Source organism: Rhyacophila brunnea, unplaced genomic scaffold (genome assembly GCF_057557595.1).
Source record: "Rhyacophila brunnea isolate RB1 unplaced genomic scaffold, BYU_Rbru_1.0 scaffold_15, whole genome shotgun sequence".
NCBI lineage: Eukaryota > Metazoa > Arthropoda > Insecta > Trichoptera > Rhyacophilidae > Rhyacophila > Rhyacophila brunnea.
In genome coordinates, this window is record NW_028232806.1 from 22,498,259 (window position 1) to 22,519,705 (window position 21,447).

At 33.4% G+C, this 21,447-nt stretch overlaps 1 protein-coding gene across 1 annotated transcript in view; it reads left to right on the forward strand.

The window, feature by feature from the left end:
- The first annotated feature begins 667 nt into the window (after positions 1–667).
- Wnt2 (Wnt oncogene analog 2) overlaps positions 668–21,447 on the forward strand; it is a 231,363-nt gene continuing 210,583 nt past the window's right edge. The window contains exon 1 of the mRNA XM_085942730.1: positions 668–905. Within this exon, the coding sequence (XP_085798856.1) occupies positions 775–905 (131 nt within the window). The 5' untranslated portion in view covers positions 668–774. The remainder of the gene's footprint in view (positions 906–21,447) is intronic.

Here is a 21,447-nt window from a genome sequence, read left to right on the forward strand (position 1 = left end):
CAAACTCTCAATTTGCAATTACTCCATAATATGATTTCGAGACTTTTCGCATTAACCCCTCGATATTGTGACCTCACCGGGAATCAAACTTGGAGCCTTTGGACGAAAGGCCAGCGCCTTATGCACTGGACTAAAAGATAAATACAATAATTTAAAATATTATTACACAATATGTCTAACAAATCTTTTTTTTAAATTTCAGATGACAGTTGTGTGACAATACATAATATCCAGATAAAAAGTTACAGTGAAAATAAATACCTAATAATATCTTTTAATGTATTAACACATTTGATTACAACCCTATTCATTATTACGGTAGTAGATTAAAAATAATACAAATTATTATTTAAAGTGTTTTGTTAAACTTTTTGATAATTTGTGAGTGATATTAAATTGTGTCTAATACTGATTGGAGTTTAAGTTAACGTCCCTGTAACATTTATTCTATATTTTTATTTAAATATAATTAAATTATACTAACTAATATAAATTGAAATTCATTCAATACTTCTTCTATTGATAAAATGAAGAAGTATAAATAAAATAAATACTATAGTGAGATGAAATAAAGTAATAATTATTTGGGTAGGTATGTATAATGTTTATTAATCTGACGTACAAAATTAATTAAAATAAAAATCTGTTACAGGGATTTGTAGTGAAGACAATAAATGTTATTTAAAAAATAATCAACCAGCGATTGAAATCAACAGTGGTGTGCAATGTTGTTATCGAAAGGGTCCGAAAATATTTTGGAGATGTGAGTCCAGAATGTTGGAGAGTTCCCACAGGCAGCCCAGTGGTAGGGGGGCTGTCCGCGGACCACCCCTTCGGAACGTCTGCTTTTCCAGTCCCCTGCGTTGGTTACTACTACTGCTCGCCTTGTTTACTCCGCAAGTCAGGTGAGGATATTTTTTATGAATTTATTTACATTGAAAAAAAATATAATTCAATCTTGGTTACTGCATATGTATTTCAGTATGTGGAAACAACACTTATTTTAAGGATGTCCAATATACACGAAATATACGAATATTAGAATTTAAGCAAATGTTATGATCGTTCAATTATTAATTTTTAGTGTACGTATCTGTTAAATCTAAACAAAGCGTGTTTTATCATTATTTTATTGCTAAGACAACTACTATTGATTGTAATGAATTCTTTTTCGAGTGATATGTATTAGTTTTTGAGCAATGTTTTTGAAATTCACTATAAAGTTAAATAAAAAATGGCGCTGAAATACGTATTGCCACTTTTGCAAAGCCGAAAATATTGTGGTAATATTTTAACTAAATGATGTCTCAGAAATTAATTTTTAAGTGTGTTGGAAAAAATAGAAACTTATATAATTAAACAAATATTATTACGTATGAAAACACCGCTTTTATTTCTTCAATATGTTGATAGGTAGGTACATGGTTAAATAAAAAACTTCTAAATTTTTTTAATTAAACGAAAAATAAAATAATATTTAGTCTACAAAAAAATGTCAATGTTTCAAACGATTTATATTTTGTTTTATTCAGTAGATATTTGCTATACGAAAAAGTGTCTTGAAACCCTGCGATTTATTGCATTTCACTGATGTTTCTCTATAACTCGCACGCGTATACCATATAACGAATGATATTGTGAGTAATGTATCATTTTACACCACTTACCCACAGACTCAACGAAAGAATATGACGTGTAGTACCTATATGTTATTATTATTTAAAAAAAATCTTTCAATTTTCAAGACTTGTGTTTTGTATTGAGCCCGAGTTCATTCAAAAAATATCACAAATATATAATTATCTTTTATTTGTGGGAGTGGCAACACATTTCGAGGGCTTTCGAAAAGCTCCTTTGTGCTTATTTATTTTTATACAAAAGGCGTCCATTATACGATTTCAAAATTAGGGTTTTTAATAACACCGAGGATATAATATTGTTGTTGTTTGTCAGTATTGACGTACCTACATAGTACATACCTACAAAGCAGACTTTTTGCACGTTTTCGATGTCCATAATAATTCACATTATAATGATATAAATAGAGTGCTTTTTGTCAGTGTTCCATACGCTGTAGATTTGAACGCGTGGGAAAAAATAATTTTAAAACCCGCCATCTCAACGCTTACTAACATTGAGTATACTTACGTATCTTTTTCTTAACCATTATTCTAATACAATGGAGATATTATTTACCATTCTTCATTTTATTATTTAGTTATTACTATAATGTGTATATGTGTAAACGATAACATCAAAATTATGGTAACTACATTATTTCTACGTGACTTGAATCGTCCTGCGAAAGTTGATGTATGTTTTGTAAATTAAACGTTCAAAATTAATATACATAGCCACTAGGTATATCCAGGCCATTTAGTGTTACTTATTGATTATCTTTGAATGCGATGCGGTAACCTGTTGGCAATAAATAAAAATTTCGATTGCATACTTCGTTCATATTACTTATTACCTACCATTTATTTCAATATGTACCTAACAATGATAATTTTCTGCAAACAGTCTCCATATTATTACATTCAAACTATGCGCAATACCTAACTAGTACTACGAAATAAGTTTATAGTTTCGTGTCGTAAGCCTGGCTATAGTGGGCATTGATTAATATATAAACGGAAGTTTAACTAGAGTTCAATTTCTGCATTGTCACAAGTTTTTAGGGAATTTACGATAAGGGAAAAATTGGTATTTTTGAGATAGGTAAGTACACCTGCTGGAACCAGCGTTATCAACTTTCAAGTTTCAGATGTAGCATTTTGAATGAATATTCACCTAACTTGCAAAATACGTATATGGCGTAACCAATGACATTAATATATGGACGAATCATCTGGAAAAGAAAATGACACTCACTTTATTGTCGGGTCTGCCGAATGGCATAATCTGTTCTAACACCATTACAATAAAGGTGATATTGCTATAAATTCCAGATGCTTTTTGTTGGGTCTGCCGAAAGTTTCGGCTCGAACGGGTTCGCTCAAATGAACATTGACATTAGAAACACTGCTCTGACGCCATCACAATAAAGGTCATATTGCTATAAATTCCCGATGCGTGATATCGCGTAATGGAATTGCGTGACGTCTTCGTAAACATGCGAATGCGCGAGTTTACTTGCTAGCTACTGTATTGAATGCGTCGTCCATTTAATAATGTCATTGGGCGTAACACAAAATAAATCGGACGTGTCAAAAATATAAATTTGATCTATTTTAGAAGAGCTTTTAGAGTACCTACTAATTACATTTAATAGTAAAGAAAATACAAAACTTAAAAGTCAATCTCCATATATATAAAAATCTCGTGTCACGATGTTTGTGGTCGCACTCCTCTGAAATGGCTCGACTGATTTTTATGATTTTTTTAATGTATATTTCTTAGGTATGAGAATAGGTCAACAAGTATATTTCATACCGCTAGATGATTAGGGTATCTCTATCCAGAAAAATTTTCTTTTATTTTTTTGACAATTTTTTTTTTGTATTTTTTTTATTATTTGGCATTAAAAAATACTTATAATCCAAAATTTTCACTCTCCTACGCTCACTCTTCCATTTTTTAATCGCGATTTTATTATTTTTGTATGAACAAATTTAACCGTCGTTCGTATTTCAAACAGAACGAAATTATTTATGTTGTTGAATAACAGATGGCGCTACGTCCGAGAAGAATTCAAGAGAAGCGTCACGTCATTTTGACATTTCATTCGGCATATCACAACGCAGTGCGTGCAAAATTTTGTACGATTTATTTTGATTTATCTATTTTTGTGTGCGTGTATTACAGTGCACAATGCCAGCTAGACGCAAGGGGGGTCATTTGGGCCGTCGAACAAATAAAGCAACAAACATGCGAAATAGTAGAGCAGAAAGAACAGACGAACAAATCCAACAAGATAACAAAAACGTGCATGTGAGCATGTCGCAATTGCGTGCATCTCAATCACAAGAGGCACGAGCTGAACGAAATCAACAACATCAATTGGAACGGAGCCAAGCGCGCCGGTTCGTAGTTAACACACGCAGAGAAAATGACCGACAACGCCAACAAGTACATCGAGCATTTACATTCGCTTCGTTCCTTCGTATTGCATTCGAATACGAGCCAGATATTGAATATTCCGCTCATCCGAAAGTGCTGATTGGTGCTATGGACAAAGAATGTCTCCATTGTCATGCGCTCAAATTTAAACATGAGTCAGTCGGGATGTGTTGCGCATCAGGAAAAGTGCAACTACCAGAAATTGAGATACCGCCAGAACCATTGAACGGCTTGCTCATCGGCACGGTTCCAGATTCAAACCTGTTCCTGAAGTCCATTCGCACATTCAATTCATGCTTCCAAATGACTTCGTTCGGAGCAACAGAAATAGTTCACAATACTGCGGCAAATGGTCAACAATTCCATTCTACGTTCAAAATCAAAGGCCAAGTATACCACAAAGTAGGCTCATTGCTGCCAATCCCAAACGAACCACATAAATTTTTACAAATCTACTTCATGGGCGGTGAGGACATTAATCGTGTGGATGCATGTTGCGGCTACAATAACCTCAATTTGCCTAATGCCAGGCGCATCATTGGCGAACTGGACGCCCTATTGAATGAGCACAATGAATTATTGAAATTCTTCAAAGCACACATGCACGAATTGCATAGTGACAATCACGCTATTGTCATCAATCCTGCTAAAACACCAGCTGGAGAGCACGTGCGTCGATTCAATGCGCCTGTTGTTGACGACATTGCTGGAATCATGATTGGCAACCGCACATCGACGCGAGAAATCGTGATTCGAAGAAGAAACAATAATCTGGAGTTCATCGCTGACACACACCGTTCATAGGACGCTCTCCAATATCCGCTAATTTTATGGAAGGGACAAGACGGATATTGCATAAACATTAAACAGCGAGATCCTGTCACAGGTAATTCATTCATTATGAACATCATTACTCATTTTGAATTGAGAAAATGAATGGTTGGTGTTTTTTGTTTTTATCGGCGGTCATCGTCTACAGCGCTCCATTCCTCTTTCTATCATAGATCCCATCCCCACACACTTACGATACATTCGTTATTTTTTATTTAATAACCAAAATATTCACTAGAAATAATTATTTATATGGCAGAACAACGTTTGCCGGGTCAGCTAGTATTAATATAATAAAGTGTCGTTCATCGACTTGTTTTTCCTATCATAAAATTTAAAAAAAAGCTGTTTTAGAGATGAGAATGATTTTAGATAACTAAAAAAATACCTAATCAAAAATTGATATTGGCGTAATGGCCCGATTTCGTTTAAACTATTTCATAAAAAAGACATTATGATTTAATCTTATTTCATGGAGAGAATACAACGGTATTATGTATTGAAAAGTATATATATTCATTTAAAATGAACCACTGACGTACGTTATGTTATTTTATTAGGCCCTGCGTTTGCTGACCTAGCAAATTAACGAATGTTGCAAAAATGTCGAGTTTTCTACAATAAAGTAGAAAACGGTATATTATGAAATAGCTCCAAGTTCGCTGATCTTGCTATAGAGTAGGCAACATAAACTGTTCATGACATGGCATAATGAGTGCAAATTAAACAAACTCTGAATCACGTTTTGTTTTAACAAACGTTTTCCATGGAGGTTTGTTAATCATTTATTATTAATGCCTACAAATAAAATAATTGTATATTTATTTTCAACATGAACACTTGCTTAGATTAAATTTACAACACTATGAATGCCTCATAAATTTGTTACATATATTAATGGGTTAAATAATTTAATACATTAATTTTAACAGTTTATTAAGGTTAATAATATATAATATACACTGTGGATAAAATATAACTATAATAAAAATGATACAAAACAATATCAACATCAAAATAAAATCAAAAAATAAAATGTAAAGAAACTGTGGGTATCCTTTGCCCATTTCGTCCATTTATTAAATTTATGTTATGCAGTTTTAATTCTTTTACTATCACGTTAGTTTAAAATATTTTAGTAATCATCAGGCAATCAGAATGGCAACAATTTTGATGTTGACTACCAAGAAATTAATTTATTTATATAAGAGAACAAAACATTGTGGACATAACAAATCTAAATTCAAAACGTTCACAACATGAGATTTAAAATATAACAAATATTACCCTCACAAAGGAGAAGAATATATATATATATATAAATAATAAAGAAAAAGTACAATTTTATACAGAAAAATAAAATTTCGAAAATAAAATACAAGCATGTCACTTTCTTTGTACACAAATATTATAACAAAAAGTTCAACAATGCATTATTTATTAAATTCTCTAAAAAACACTCTAGAATACTTCTTAACATAATAAAACAGATTGAACCAAGATATTATTATAAAAAAAAATAACAGTCATTAATAAATTGATGACGTGTTATTACTTTCATGATGATTTTGAATATCAATTATTTTGTTAATTCATTAATTAATATTATATGTGAGTTATTAATTTTGTGTAATAGCTATATCGGGTTATAAACGTAACTTCTATAGAGATACTTCATACAATTAGTTATTTAATTTTCAAAAACTATGACTGAACGTTTGCAAGTCATACGAGATGTTCTATCTTTCACATAACGAGTAGCGAAGTTCCATACACTTTATTGATTTTTATGTTTATTTTACTGGTTATTTATACGGACTTGATTTTTGAGTGACTTCACATGTAGTTTCTGATATAAATATTTACAACGAATAAGGTTGTTGACGTCTACATAAACAATATGAGGTACAATCAAATACGTTAAAGAAAACCTATAGTCAAATTTTTTCGGTTCAATGGTATAACAAAAGATACAATGCTTTTGAGGAACTGATTGGAGTTAATACGGTCGTGTCTGATAGTTAATTGAAATTATACGCTTGATAATCCGACGCGAATACACTTGTATTGTGTTTCGACAATTCGAATTGATTTAAAGGAATACGCAACGTGTCTGTAAGATTTCTCAATCTTTATAGTTGAACGTCTCCATATTTCAAAGAATTTACTAATTGCACTGCATCTCCCATGGTGCCAATGAATCAATTTTGGTTGTTATTTGCTGTTTTATTATATAGTCATTTTTTTCCAAGAATTATATGATTCTACTAGCTGACCCGGCAAACGTTGTTCTGCCATATAAATTATTTATAGTGAATATTTTGGTTGTTAAATAAAAAATAACGAATGTATCGTAAGTGTGTGGGGATGGGATCTATGACAGAAAGAAGAATAGAGCGCTGTAGACGATGACCGCCAATAAAAACAAAAAAACATCAACCATTCATTTTCTCAATTCAAAATGAGTAATGATGTTCATAATGAATGAATTACCTGTGACAGGATCTCGTTGTTTAATGTTTATGCAATATCCGTCTTGCCCCTTCCAGAAAATTAGCGGATATTGGAGAGCATCCTATGAACGGTGTTTGTCAGCGATGAACTCCAGATTATTGTTTCTTCTTCGAATCACGATTTCTCGCGTCGATGTGCGGTCGCCAACCATGATTCCAGCAATGTCGTCAACAACAGTCGCATTGAATCGATGTACGTGCTCTCCAGCTGGTGTTTTATCAGGATTGATGACAATAGCGTGATTGTCACTTTGCAATTCGTGCATGTGTGCTTTGAAGAATTTCAATAATTCATTGTGCTCATTCAACAGGGCGTCCAGTTCGCCGACGATGCGCCTGGCATTAGGCGAATTGAGGCTATTGTAGCCGCAACGTGTATCCACATGATTGACGTCCTCACCGCCGCGCCCATGAAGTAGATTTGTAGAAATGTATGTGGTTCGTTTGGCACTGGCAGCAATGAGCCTACTTTGTGGTATACTTAGCCTTTGATTTTGAACGTAGAATGGAATTGTTGACCATTTGCCGCAGTATTGTGAACTATTTCTGTTGCTCCGGACGAAGTCATTTGGAAGCATGAATTGAATGTGCGAATGGACTTCAGGAACAGGTTTGAATCTGGAACCGTGCCGATGAGCAAGCCGTTCAATGGTTCTGTTGGTATCTCAATTTCTGGTAGTTGCACTTTTCCTGATGCGCAACACATCCCGGCTGACTCATGTTTGAATTTGAGCGCATGACAATGGGGACATTCTTTGTCCATATCACCAATCAGCACTTTCGGATGAGCGGAATATTCAATATCTGGCTCGTACTCGAATGTGAGACGAAGTAACGAAGCGGATGTAAATGTTCGATGTACTTGTTGGCGTTGTCCGTCATTTGCTCTGCGTGTGTTAACTACGAACCGGCGAGCTTGGCTCCGTTCCAATTGTCGTTGTTGATTTCGTTCAGCTCGTGCCTCTTGTGATTGAGATGCACGCAATTGCGACATGCTTACAAGCACGTTTTTGTTATCTTGTTGGATTTGTTCGTCTGTTCTTTCTGCTCTACTATTTCGCATGTTTGTTGCTTTATTCGTTCTACGGCCCAAATGACCCCCCTTGCGTCTTGGTGGCATTGCGCACTGTAATACACGCACATAAAAATAGATAAATAAAATAAATCGTACAAAATTTTGCACGCACTGCATTGTGGTATGCCGAATGAAATGTCAAAATGACGCGACGCTTCTCTTGAATTCTTCTCGGACGTAGCGCCATCTGTCATTTAACAACATAAATAATTTCGTTCTGTTTGAAATACGAACGACGGTTAAATTTGTTCATACAAAAATAATAAAATCGCGATTAAAAATGGGAGGGTGGGGGTAGGAGGGTGAAAGTTTGGGATTATATGTATTTTTATGCCAAATAATAAAAAAAAATACAAAAAAAATTGTCAAAAAAATAAAAGATTTTTTTTCTGGATAGTATGAAATATACTTGTTGACCTATTCTCATACATAACAAATATACATAAAAAAATCATAAAAATCGGTCGAGCCATTTCGGAGGAGTTCGACCACAAACATCGTGACACTAGATTTATATATATATATAGAGGTTGTAATTGTACACGTTTTCAATATATTACAATTAAATAATTTATTAAATTTAATAATCAATGTTTATTTTTCTGTTTTATTATCTTTATTGCGATGTCTGAAGTCACTTAGATTACAAGGTCCTCTAATTAATACGCGGGGCTCGATTGGGCTCCATCAGAATGACGGGGCTTGTACAGATAAAGGTATAACAGATATAAGTAATTCTAACGTCATAAAGTAAGTTTAAACTAAAGTCGATTGGTATCTGATAAAAACCACTAAAATACTATGAATTGTGATTCCGGTTTTGGTTTAGACTACACCGTTCTGAATAAAATGCCTAAAATCAATTTTAAATATTTTCCTCATTTCATACTTCTTCAAAAATCCCCCCTCATCTTTAATGTTCTGCCATTTTTTGTAATCCTTAAATTAACATCACATTAAAACTATTAGATATTTTAACAATAATTACTATTGATATATTATTATTTTATAAAATTTGAAATTTTCGCGGTGGTTTGTTATCGTAATTAATGCCTTACTGCGATGGATCCGGAGTTCTTCGTAAAGTTTATGAAGTAATTACAGTAGTCACTCCAAAGGAGAAAATAAAGTGTGACCGACTGAAAATAAAATTCGGGATAGAGATATCCGGAGAATAATTATTCAGTCGGCCAATAATCTGAAAAGTCTGTAGCGCCAGCTTATGCATAAGCAAGTATATTCTTTTGTAACAATGTTATATGGAGTAAAATGGCATAACATTATATGATTAGATGATTACATTACGGTAATATTTAAATATCTAAATAATTATTAATTATCTTCTACGTTTACACCTTATTCTCCACTGCTTCTGTTACTTCACATCGAAGAATACTGGATATGAGTCCCTACTCTTGTATACTGACATTTACTCACACTGAACCATTGGCTATAAAGAGCTTTTAAATGGCCTCAAATTAAAAGCTTCTGAAAATAGTAAAAGTTGTCGATAGATTTTTTTGACCACTAATGTCAAAACTACTTACATCTATTTGGGTCTATTTGACTATCTACCTGTCCTGCTATGTAATATAGTCAAAGAATCACAAGATAATGTTAATGTGCTTTGGTAGATTTAACATTAAATTGGGTCAATATAGTTTAAGGTACACTCTTGTTCGATATACCTAGGTACTCGTTTACTGATCAAGTTATTCGGTGTAACCAAAAGAATATTTCGTGGGAAACAATAATCAGATCGAAATACAGAACTTTTTAGTTCATGGTTAATTTATTGTATTTTACCAGACCTGAAAAATTCACAATATTTTTTACATAAAAAAAAACTATTAAAGCCCTTTGATATGTATATATTAAAATAAAAAATATAGATAGTTAGTTATAACAAGTGCATTATAAAAATACCGTTTTATCACAAAATACAAATACAGTCTATCTATAAATATCTATAGGTACTAACAATAAAAATTTATGTCTTCCTATGATTTGATTGGGGTTTTGAAACTATTTCTGTGATACGTAAATACAAAATATATGTATATTTTTAAATATGTTGTCTGTCTATTTGTTGTTACAACTCAAAAACTACTGGATGTATCATTGCTTAAACTTGCACAGCTTATAGACTGCATTGTTGATACCTATTCAGTACTCAAAAGATTCCAACGTGACAAGATGGATCTTCGCAAAAATAATATCAAGAATAGGTAAAATAGTTTTGGACCGATGAGATAAGGAATCGATGAAATGATCAAGTTTATTGAAAATAAAAGACCGAGATAGGCGAATGAATCTTGGCGAGGTATTCATTCAGTAGGGGATTAGCTACTGCTGATAATGGTGTTATTGATCTTTCATTATAAATAAATTAGTGTACTAAGGTATAATTAGATTTAGTGGCTTAATTACCATCCGGCGCCCGGATCAATTGGTTATAGCATGGACAACGGATGGTCATAGCGTGCTTGGGCAAAATTTGATAAGCATTTCATGTAAAAACTACTAGTTATTTCTGCCTGTAGCTTAATTGGTAAAGCACACTGGCGCGAATTCAGCAAATACATGTCCAAATATAAATACATGCCCGGCGTTGTATTTTTACGTAGGTATGTTAAATTATATTTGAATTTTAGCATAAATTGATGTAGTTTGAATGCATTTCTCTTAGAAAATAATATAATATACCAAAGTATTTTCTTTTTATTATATATATATTTTGTACAACATAATTTGGTATAAATCAATCATGAACATAGCCATTGCTCTTCCAATTGGAATCACTAATCGTAAAAGAAAAAAACTTGCGGATTTCTCAGCTAGGTTCTTACCTAGTAGACATACATCAATATTTCATCACTGAAAATACAGTATAAGGATAAAAATATATGTCTGTTTTATAAAATCTGTGTTCGATTCCAATGAAACAATTATTTACCTTAGGAATCATATCTATTTAATAGCCAATAAAGAATTTTGTTGATTTAAAACACAACAACAACAATTCAAAACGCCACAAAGGCGTGACTCCAGACTCATTTTTCAATGTTTTTTCTTCAGACATGACGTTTGAATGTGATTTGGTGTAATTAGTTCCGAGATGTTCAGCCTACCTGGGAACAAATAAATCAGACTAATGAATGCTTCTTCCACGCTTTGGTCTCTCGACGTGGTTTGGCATTTAACGATTTTTAAAAGTTTTTTTTTTATCCGAGAGTCAATAGGTTAAACGCAACCATTTAGACAATGTAAAAAAGCTTGATACGAAAATTGTAAAGGTGTGCTCACACATTATCACAAAAAAGAATGAAAGGTCGGCAACAAAAGTCGGGTTGACGACATAAATATAATAATAGATATGCCGATAATATTTCACAAACAAGCCTAATCAATTTACTGTATATATAATTAATTTATAATTACTAATTATACATTTCAGTTAATATGTCAATGGTCCATACTTACGTGGCAAATATCACCAGTACTTAATAATATGCACCTTATCACCCAAAGCTTAGCACGCCTAAATTTAAATTCAACTAAGTAATTAATAAGGGATACTGGTATGGAATATGGTTACTTGTAAATGGTACGTATCACAGTTCACCGTGAGTTGTTGTACCGGAAAGAGATGGCCGTGTAATATTGAGATAAAAATGACGCGTTTTTGGAGGACTGTGGAGCATTGCAGACAATAATGTTCCAATTTTATGAAATTCAATAACAACACTTAGGTATATGATAGTTACGACTTGATAATTACGAGCACTTACTTTTGGATTAGAATTGTATATACATATTATATACGATATGATTTTATTTCTACTTTACGTACCTACCTATTTTCTTCTGTTTTTTCCTTGTCTTCTGGTACGTATTTTTTTAGTATTTTGTTTATACATGAATTTGACCACAATGCTATACGACCATCGGTTTACGATATGACATCTCACGGTAAACTGTGTACGTATAATTTTAAGAAGACGCTATGATTAACCCCTTTACTGTATATTTTGAAATAATAAAAATCTCAGTGTTTGACTGTACCTATAGCAGTAGGGTTGTTATTTTGTTAGTGTAATTTAAAGTAAAATATTGTAATAATATAACTGACATGACGAGACGGTGCTTTATCAATATTCTTAATAACACAATGTCATGGAGAGCAAAAGCACACCGTGTGAACTGTATATTGAACTAAAAAGTGTTCCAAGGTCTTCCAGATTAATTGGAACCCTTTTAAAATTGTAATTTGTTTCAGCAACCATCTTTTTGATAAGATTAGAATCTCACGCCGGTCACAACTTGGTGCAGTGATTAATTATTGTTTACAATGTTAAGTTTGTTTGTTTACAGTGTTTATACCCTTAAATTAACTACCGAATACAGGCACCCTTCGTTAGTTACTTATGCTATATTTATATTTACATAGTATCATATACCTAGTTCAATTGCTATATTCGTGACATTTTAATTAAATTTGTAATGACCTTTAATTAAACTCCGATAATAACAAAAAGTCCCAATTAAAAGTATTTATTTCATTCTGAATTTTATCGAAAATGCCATAACCTCACCTCAACTTTAATTCGACACTACATTAATGCAACAAAAAAAAAGCAATCATAATACTTGATATTTCCGAGTTTATGATAAGTTAATTAGGTATTGGTTTATATTTTACTCTTTCTTTTGATTTAAGTTATTCTAAATCGTAAGAATATCTAGATAACTAAATATTGCCCACGTTGGTCGAGCGGCTTATGCGTTGTACCTACGTCCCAGCTTCGAATATTGAGCTTTGCAATTGTACGCGATGTAATAGACGTTGCCAAACAGCTGAAATGGAGATGGGCGGGGCACATTGCTCGTCGAAAGGGCGGCCGCTGGACAAATGCCGTCATCCAGTGGTACCCAAGGGGCACAAAACGGCCACAGGGTCGCCCTAAAAGCCGCTGGATTGACTTACTGATAAAGTTCGGCGGAAATACGTGGCAGCAAACGACACAAGATCGAGAGAGTTGGAAGAAGCTTGGAGAGGCCTTCATCCAGGAGTGGATTGACCCCGGCTGATGATGATGATATATTATTGTCGTTCATTTTTTGTTTGAGTCAGAGTATGGACCAAATAGATTGAGCGAGTGGATAACATCCATTTCTCGTAAAAAACAAAATACTGTCAATACAAACCTCTACTCAGTGGAGGCCCAAATAATTTTATTAGGATCGGACATGGTCAACAAAATAATATTGAATCGATGGTTAACTATTTCTATTAAGCTAGATTAGGGGTGGAAAACCTGTGGTTTTGTAGCCCATTAAATGCGGCCTTCTGAATGAACCCGAATAGTAAGGACACAGTAAATAGGTTTTTATAAAATAATACACATTTTTCTCTTATTAGTCATTCTTTTATGGCTGGGAGCACCTTGAAATTTATCTTTTTTTGAGCAACCAAGATCAATTATCTGCTTCTATCAGGATATAATGAAGGCTGCCTTGGTCGCTCTTTGCTTTTACCGAAGGCTACCCAAAACGACCAGTCTCTCCAGGTCCTAGGTAACCGGTCCTTGCCGAAAAATATGTTTAAAATATTGCAGAATACATCTCATACATATTATTGAGAGCCGTTCCTTTATCTGTAGTCTATGGGTGATTGACGGGTTACTCCAGTGCTCTGTCCATGAAATGCAAAGCATTCGGTATCAAAACCACATTTCGAAGGCATCAATTATTGACTTCCGCTCCATTGCTCTAAGGGTTGTTTTCAATACACGATGCAAAAAGACTGGCGAACGACAGGGACCCATATACTCCAGCTACATGGACGAAGAAGAGATCATTTCATTTATTCTCCTCAAAAATACATTTCCGAAAACATTACCATAACTCACATAGTCCATAAAAACATTCCAAAGTGCATTAAGTCCACAAAAAGTACGAAAATTCATGTTGCCCGTGACATTTCTTTACATTTAATGTTTCAAAATGATATTGTGTCATAATATATTATTTATTCCAATTTGATTCAAGAAAAAAATGATTATATTTTCAATGTAGAAGTTTTATACACGTTTTTTTTATAAATGTCTTTGGAAAGCTTTGAAGAACTTTGGAAATGGGTGACTCACATCTAAGTGGAATTTCTTAAAAAAATGTTTTATATTGTCTTTTTTTCAATTATATAATTTTAAGGAAAAAAATATCTGAGGTGTTTTCAAATAATTATTTGCGATCAATCTTGAATTTCGATTTCCTCAAAAATAATAAAATGCACCTTACGGTAAGTTAGAACTGGGGCGAATATATTATGTGAATTGTTTGAGTCTGTCGAGGAATAATTATTTACTACTTACTAAATAATAATATATTATAGGAAAATGTAATATTTATTTATTTATGAATTAGATAGGTTCCTAGTGAAAGTAGTTTTCATGTTATAATGTGACTTTTGAGCACGGCTGTATAGCACTACCAGATAATAATATGCACAATATTATTATACAATATATCTACAGCCATAAATAGTTCACTCCTGTCTTATCGCAACGTTAACGTGAGACAGAAAGAGACAGATATGTGTCAACAAAGATTTGGAAATAAAAAAACTTGGAAATTAAAAATTTAGGGTTGCCATTAAGATAACGATTATCAAAATACCTGCTTGAATTAATTGAGAACATTTTGTGTGCGGACAACATTTCAAAGTGACACTTTATGACTGTCAGATTGATTTTTTTTATTTACTTGTAATTTATTTTTATTTTGGGACAGCTTTAAGAGAAAGATTTGAATAAGTTGATAAACGTGATATAAAAAATAAAGCTGCAAACGCAGTATCAATTATTCTTTTCAAAGCATTTGGTTTATTTATTACTTAGTGATTTATGATATATAAATATTATTAATAAATGTTCCTCGTTGTAGTGTAATTAATAAATTTAAAATTATTTTCAGTTAACACCGATGCATTGAGTAAAAAGACAACCCTAATCTATGATATCGTAGTAGATTTTTGGTTTCCACCGTGTGTCCTTCTTTAATCGACGTTTCGGGCTCGTTGCAGAGGCCATTATCAAGAGATGATATGTTTTATGATGAAAATGTAGTGTAGGCATGTGAATGTAAACATTGCTCTAAGAATGTCAAAAGGAATCCGATTCGCTAAGAGCAAACGTTGCTCAGAGTAATCTGTCAATCGTTACGACCAGTGGGTCTATTCTATGCTTATCGACCGCTAAAGTGATAAAGTGAAAAATATTATCAAACTTAGGGTAGGTTTGTATCAAAATATTAGCACTTATTGTAACAATTACACGAAGCCGGTTTTTATTGTTGCAATAAGTGCTATATTTTAACAGCACCTATCTTGCTGCTGTTAAAATATCGCACTTATTGCAACAATAAAAACCGGCTTCGTGTAATTGTTACAATAAGTGCTAATATTTTGATACAAACCTACCCTAAGTTTGATAATATTTTTCACTTTATCACTTTAGCGGTCGATAAGCATAGAATAGACCCACAGGTATACCGGATCGAATATTGGATTTTGCTGATAGTGCCGGAACCCATGACGTTTTTAATCTATAATAATGATGAATTAACAATATAAAATGAACTAAAAATGTACTTGTTTAAATTTGAAAAAGAAAAAAAACTGATTGTTCAAGACTAGAAACTGCTGTATTTACTCCATATTGAGATTTTTTTTTTTGATTTTTTGTTAGTATAATAATTTCAAATCAGACAAATTTTAATGTAGGTAGTTTATATTTATTTTCACGTCTCTTACTATGTATAAATTAACATGACTCTTTATAAATATCCTAGTTATATCTTTATAGCGATCAGTGTCCGCCGTGGGCATATTTGAAGATGTTGAAAGGCCCGTATCATTCTTCAATTGATTGGACCATTGTGTAGGTGACCTCTCTCTTCCACGTATATACGCGGGGGATTTTGCTGCCAATGAGCTTTTCCAAATAGTTTTCCCTTTTGGCTATGTGACTACAGAACTATCGCGGTATCGCGGCAAATGAAGGAACAAACGTGAATGTTACAACTTTTGAGAGCAGTGGCGGTTTTTCAAAAAATAAAAGAAGCATTAAAAATCCTGGTAACTTATCCTATTATTACTATTTTGTATTTTGTATTTATTTTTTTATTTTTTAGTTATACCCAATAGCGGCTTATTGCATAGGGGCAAAAATCATAAAGGATCTACAAACCTGACCTTCCACGTTCCTAAAAATACCGCTGATTGAGAATATGTTGCGTGGACATGCTCTAATCCTCACTAGATGATGCCTAATAAAATATTTTCTTTCAGTTATTTGAGACTAAAAATGAAAGGGGATGACATTTTAAGTCTCCTTAAGGGCGGTACTTTGCGCAAAGATGCCACTGCAGGTATCTCTGGAGACATATCTTGGAGAAATTGTCTTTAAAGTTTGTTTCTTGCAGAATATAAATTAATGCACCTAACTAATCTGACTAGAGAGACGAATATATTGTATTTTGAATATTATGTTAAAATGTTGTGAAACAAAAAAATGGTATAAATATCTACTATCCACATTATTATAAACAGCTGTGACGTCCGGTTGCGGTAGGCAGGTCACGTGTTGCACAATGGTGGCACATTGTAAAGAGGGTGGCGAATTTTAAGAATGATTTCAAATATGTAATTTTTTCGAGCAGTAGCAGTCTTCCACGAAACAGACAATGCTGTCGCTTCACTAAAAATAAATCTTGGTTTAAAAAATAATAAAGAATAATTACATATTGTAATGGCGGTTTATTGGATAGGATTTTTTATGAAAGGACACCTACAAAGACAAAATGCTCAATTTTTTTTAGAATTATTAATAACCATGTCCTTGCTTTTTCGTACAAAGTGGTTGTTAGTAATTTTAGAAACACCCAGGCTTTGAGAAAAAATACATAAATATTGTGTCCTCACCGGGAATCGAACCCAGAACTCTAGGACGGAAGGCCAGCGCCTTACCCACTGCTACACGAGAGCCGCCTAAATGCTCTAATTATCAGTAGTGTGTATGTCAATTTAAAGATTTTTTTGTGTATTTGTCTGTTTAAGATATACATAAATAATAAAATATGTAAGTACCTAACGAATTTGGAGACAATTTAAAACTAAAAGTGAAAGGGGACGGCATTCTAAGGTTGTTTATGGGCGGCAATTTGTCTTGGGACGTCAATGATTAACATAATCCACTCGTGGCGTAACAATACGGGGTGAGCCTAAACTGTCACCAGTCCAGTCTATTCTCCGCGATCCTTCTCCAATCAGGGATAATAATCGTTTCCGCATCATGGGCTACGTCTTTCAACCAGCAATCTTCGAGTCTTCTAATAATACTCAGCCCAGATGACCTCGTATTAAAAACTCTCTGGACTGGTCGGTTCAAGTCCTTTCGTTGAGCATGACCAGTTTATCTACAGATGATATATTAAATTGCTTAATGAAATACAATTTCAACATAATATTTTTATATTCCCTTTAATAAACTACTCATGTAACCAACAAATTAAATAGCAATTAACCGAACATAAATCTAAAGAGAAGTTTTAACGCACATTGGTGCACCATCCCACGTTATTTAAAAACCAAAAATATTCATAGTTGTTGTTTAAATATTTAAATATGTTGTATTTATGACCGTTGTTTTGTTTATTTAGATACAATTATAAGTTATTTACTCTTTCTTTTCTGTTTATTATTATTTACTAGTACACCTTGGGGCTATTGAAATGAATAATATTTCTTTCAAATTAACGTTAGGAAGAGTTTTAATTAACAAACCAAACGTAAAATTTACATTTCTATCGATTTATATAAATTTCTCAGTACTAAATATATGTTTTAAGTTAGGTTTGGTACCGTAGACATAGAAAGTTTCCTTATGTATAGTTTAAAAAACTACCCTTTTTCATAATTTCAATTTTTCATCTCAACTTTTTACACTATGTAAGAAATAAATGTTAAACATTGTTTTATAAAACATTTTTTTCCACAGTCTACTTACTAGTTATGTATGACTGACTTGAAAAAATATGTGAGTCAGAGGCTCTCTGTGAAAAGTCTAACACTAAGTTTTATACGTATGCGTCATGACTGATTCAAATGTCATGGCTAAAACTTCGTTTCTATCCAGTCAACGTCTTTCGTGAACACTCTGAAGATACGTGCGAATCATTGGGTACTTTGTAAATGCTGTGAAAGTTGGAGCAAGTCAGACGACAAGCAAATCCGAGCATGCGCCGTGATTGCGTTCGATTCGCGACTCGAATGACCGAATCAGTAAGAACGAGACAGGACATGTAATTGACATGTTCAAAGTTAAATGACTCGATTTTAATGACTACAGTCTACGGTAGTATAAAATTATTAAAATGGCACCCTATGTATTTCATATTTCTGTTTATACTCAAAATGTAAATTGTCTCTGAGAAGTATGATACGAAAATGACAAATACGGAAGAAGTAAACGCTAAAAAGTTGGCATATTTTAACGACATGGTGCAGCATCTTGAAAGATGTCAACTTCTGCACCTTATCATCCAATGGAATATTTCCGGGAAGCGAGATGCTGTAAAAAGAAGAACGGAATCTTAGATATTGGTTTGAGCTCAATACTCCACCTCTGCTCAGAGCAGCAACAGACAGGGAAATGTTAGCTATCATTAACGATATCCGCTGACGGATATAGCATAGAAGGAGAAACGAAGTGAAGACAAGAACAGGACCAAGTGACTTTATAAAATTTGAGATTATAAATCTAAAATAAAACATGCTATTATTAGGCAGCATATTGCCATGCAAGCCTACATCGATATAGCTTTTGGCGACCACATTTAAACGTCACCCGTAAAGAATATAGTGACAAACCCTATTTACAGACTGGACATGTCGTTCGGTGAGTGGACAACTGCTGGACAAATGCCGTTATATAGGGACGCCTTAAAACTAAATCTTCGTTGCAGCAAATAATAATTAATGTCTGAGAAAAGTGTAAATAGCCAAGGCAGGCTTTCACCCAGTAATATTATATCGAGCCCAGCTGACAAAGTTTTCATGTCAATAAATAATATCAAGAACCCTTTCACACTATATAAAGTTTAAGAATAATAATGATATTTTATGTTGTTTTGTAGTGGTCAAGTTATGAAAAATATTATCTATGACAGCACAAGGTGGCCGCCGCGCCACTCGCGCAAGCTCGGCAGTATTTCATTCCGTTTCTATTTTATGGGGCACTAAAGATTTCATCGTGTCCTTAAATGCACGAAAAAAACGATATCAGATTATTTATAAATGACCGCACGATCGTAACAAGTCAATTTTATTGGCTGGCTAAAGCTCCCAGACAGATGATTTCGTCCTTAAAGATGTCCTCGCGTGATAAGTTTTTTTTTGTATTTTTCATCGATTTTGTACACAGATTTCCGAATTTCATTATTGTTCGTAATATGACATAAGAAATAGGTAGGTACTCCATTAAAAAAATCTCGTTCATTATATTATAATATATCTGGAACAAGTGACTATTCTTCCCAAAAAATCTAAGCTTCAGTAAACCTGCGAACTATCTTTGAACTTGTTTTTTTTCTATAAAATACTTACTAATCACAACTATAGATTACTCACTATTACTGTCCATATAAAATGATTTTGAAAAATTAGAAATTATATTATTATATAAACCAGAGGGTTGAGCGAATCATTTTTTGAGTTGCTCCAATACTTGCTCCAACTCCGCTCCAGGGTCTGCTCCGCTCCGGGTTAAAAGTTTTAATATGTATTGTATGTTAAAATGTTAAAAAATAAAAAATAAGTACTTTGTTTTAAAAAAATCGTCATTCATTATTAATCATATTAAACAAAATTCCGACAGCAAATCATCTCTCATTATTTACCTCTTCTGTTAAAAAAATGAGGTTATTTATCACTCGGCAGTGTTCCCGTATTTCAAATAATTCCAGTGTCACAATATACTATTTTCATTGGATTTTAGTTCTAAAATTTAATAATAAAAAAACATCCGGAGCAGTGGAGCACTACACATTTCCAGTGCTCCGACTTCGCTCCTACTCCGGATAAAACCACATTGCTCCAGTGTTCCGTGCTCCTGCTCCGAGCTCCGCTACAACGATCTGATATAAACTACTTTTTTTTTATTCAAAGAATAATTCACAAGATTTAAGAATGTACGACACACAATGTAAAATACTTGGTGTCAGACAGAACTCGAACCTAAATCCATGATATTCCAGCCAATTTGTTTTTCCGATTTACCTACTTGTACCTATCCTACTTTTTTTCGACCTCGATATGGGCCTCCACAGAGTAGAGGTTTGTATTAATATATTTTTGTTTTTTACGAAAAATGGATCTCAGCCACTTGCTCAACTTATTAGGTCCATACCCTGACTCACACACAAATTGAAAAACAATATGTGTACTTGCCAGACCCAGGATACAAACCTGGGACCCACGGCGTTAGAGTCCAACGCTTAAGCCGCGTGGCCGTTTAAGACGAAATTAACTAATAGTCATGCAACAGAAATATAGGTGGCCAAATTGGTAATGGATATTGGCCGGAATCCTGCGGCTATAACTACGGGTGCTTACCTTCGATTTATTGCATCTACACGTGGTTACAAAATACGCGTGGTCTTACGGTCATATTTATTAGGATAGTTAGTGTCCGTTCGTGCCATCCGTGCTGTCTTGTCTTTTAGACATGCCACGTCTGAATATTAAATAATAAAGTATTGGATGCCCAGATGGTTGCACCAATTCATAAGTGCCACGGATCTTCCACTGACACAGGCCTTGAATGTAGTAGAATACCGAGTGAATTTGAGGCAACCCGTTTAGTAGCCTGTTTGACAGTCTAATCATCCAGGTCTTCACGAGGTGCT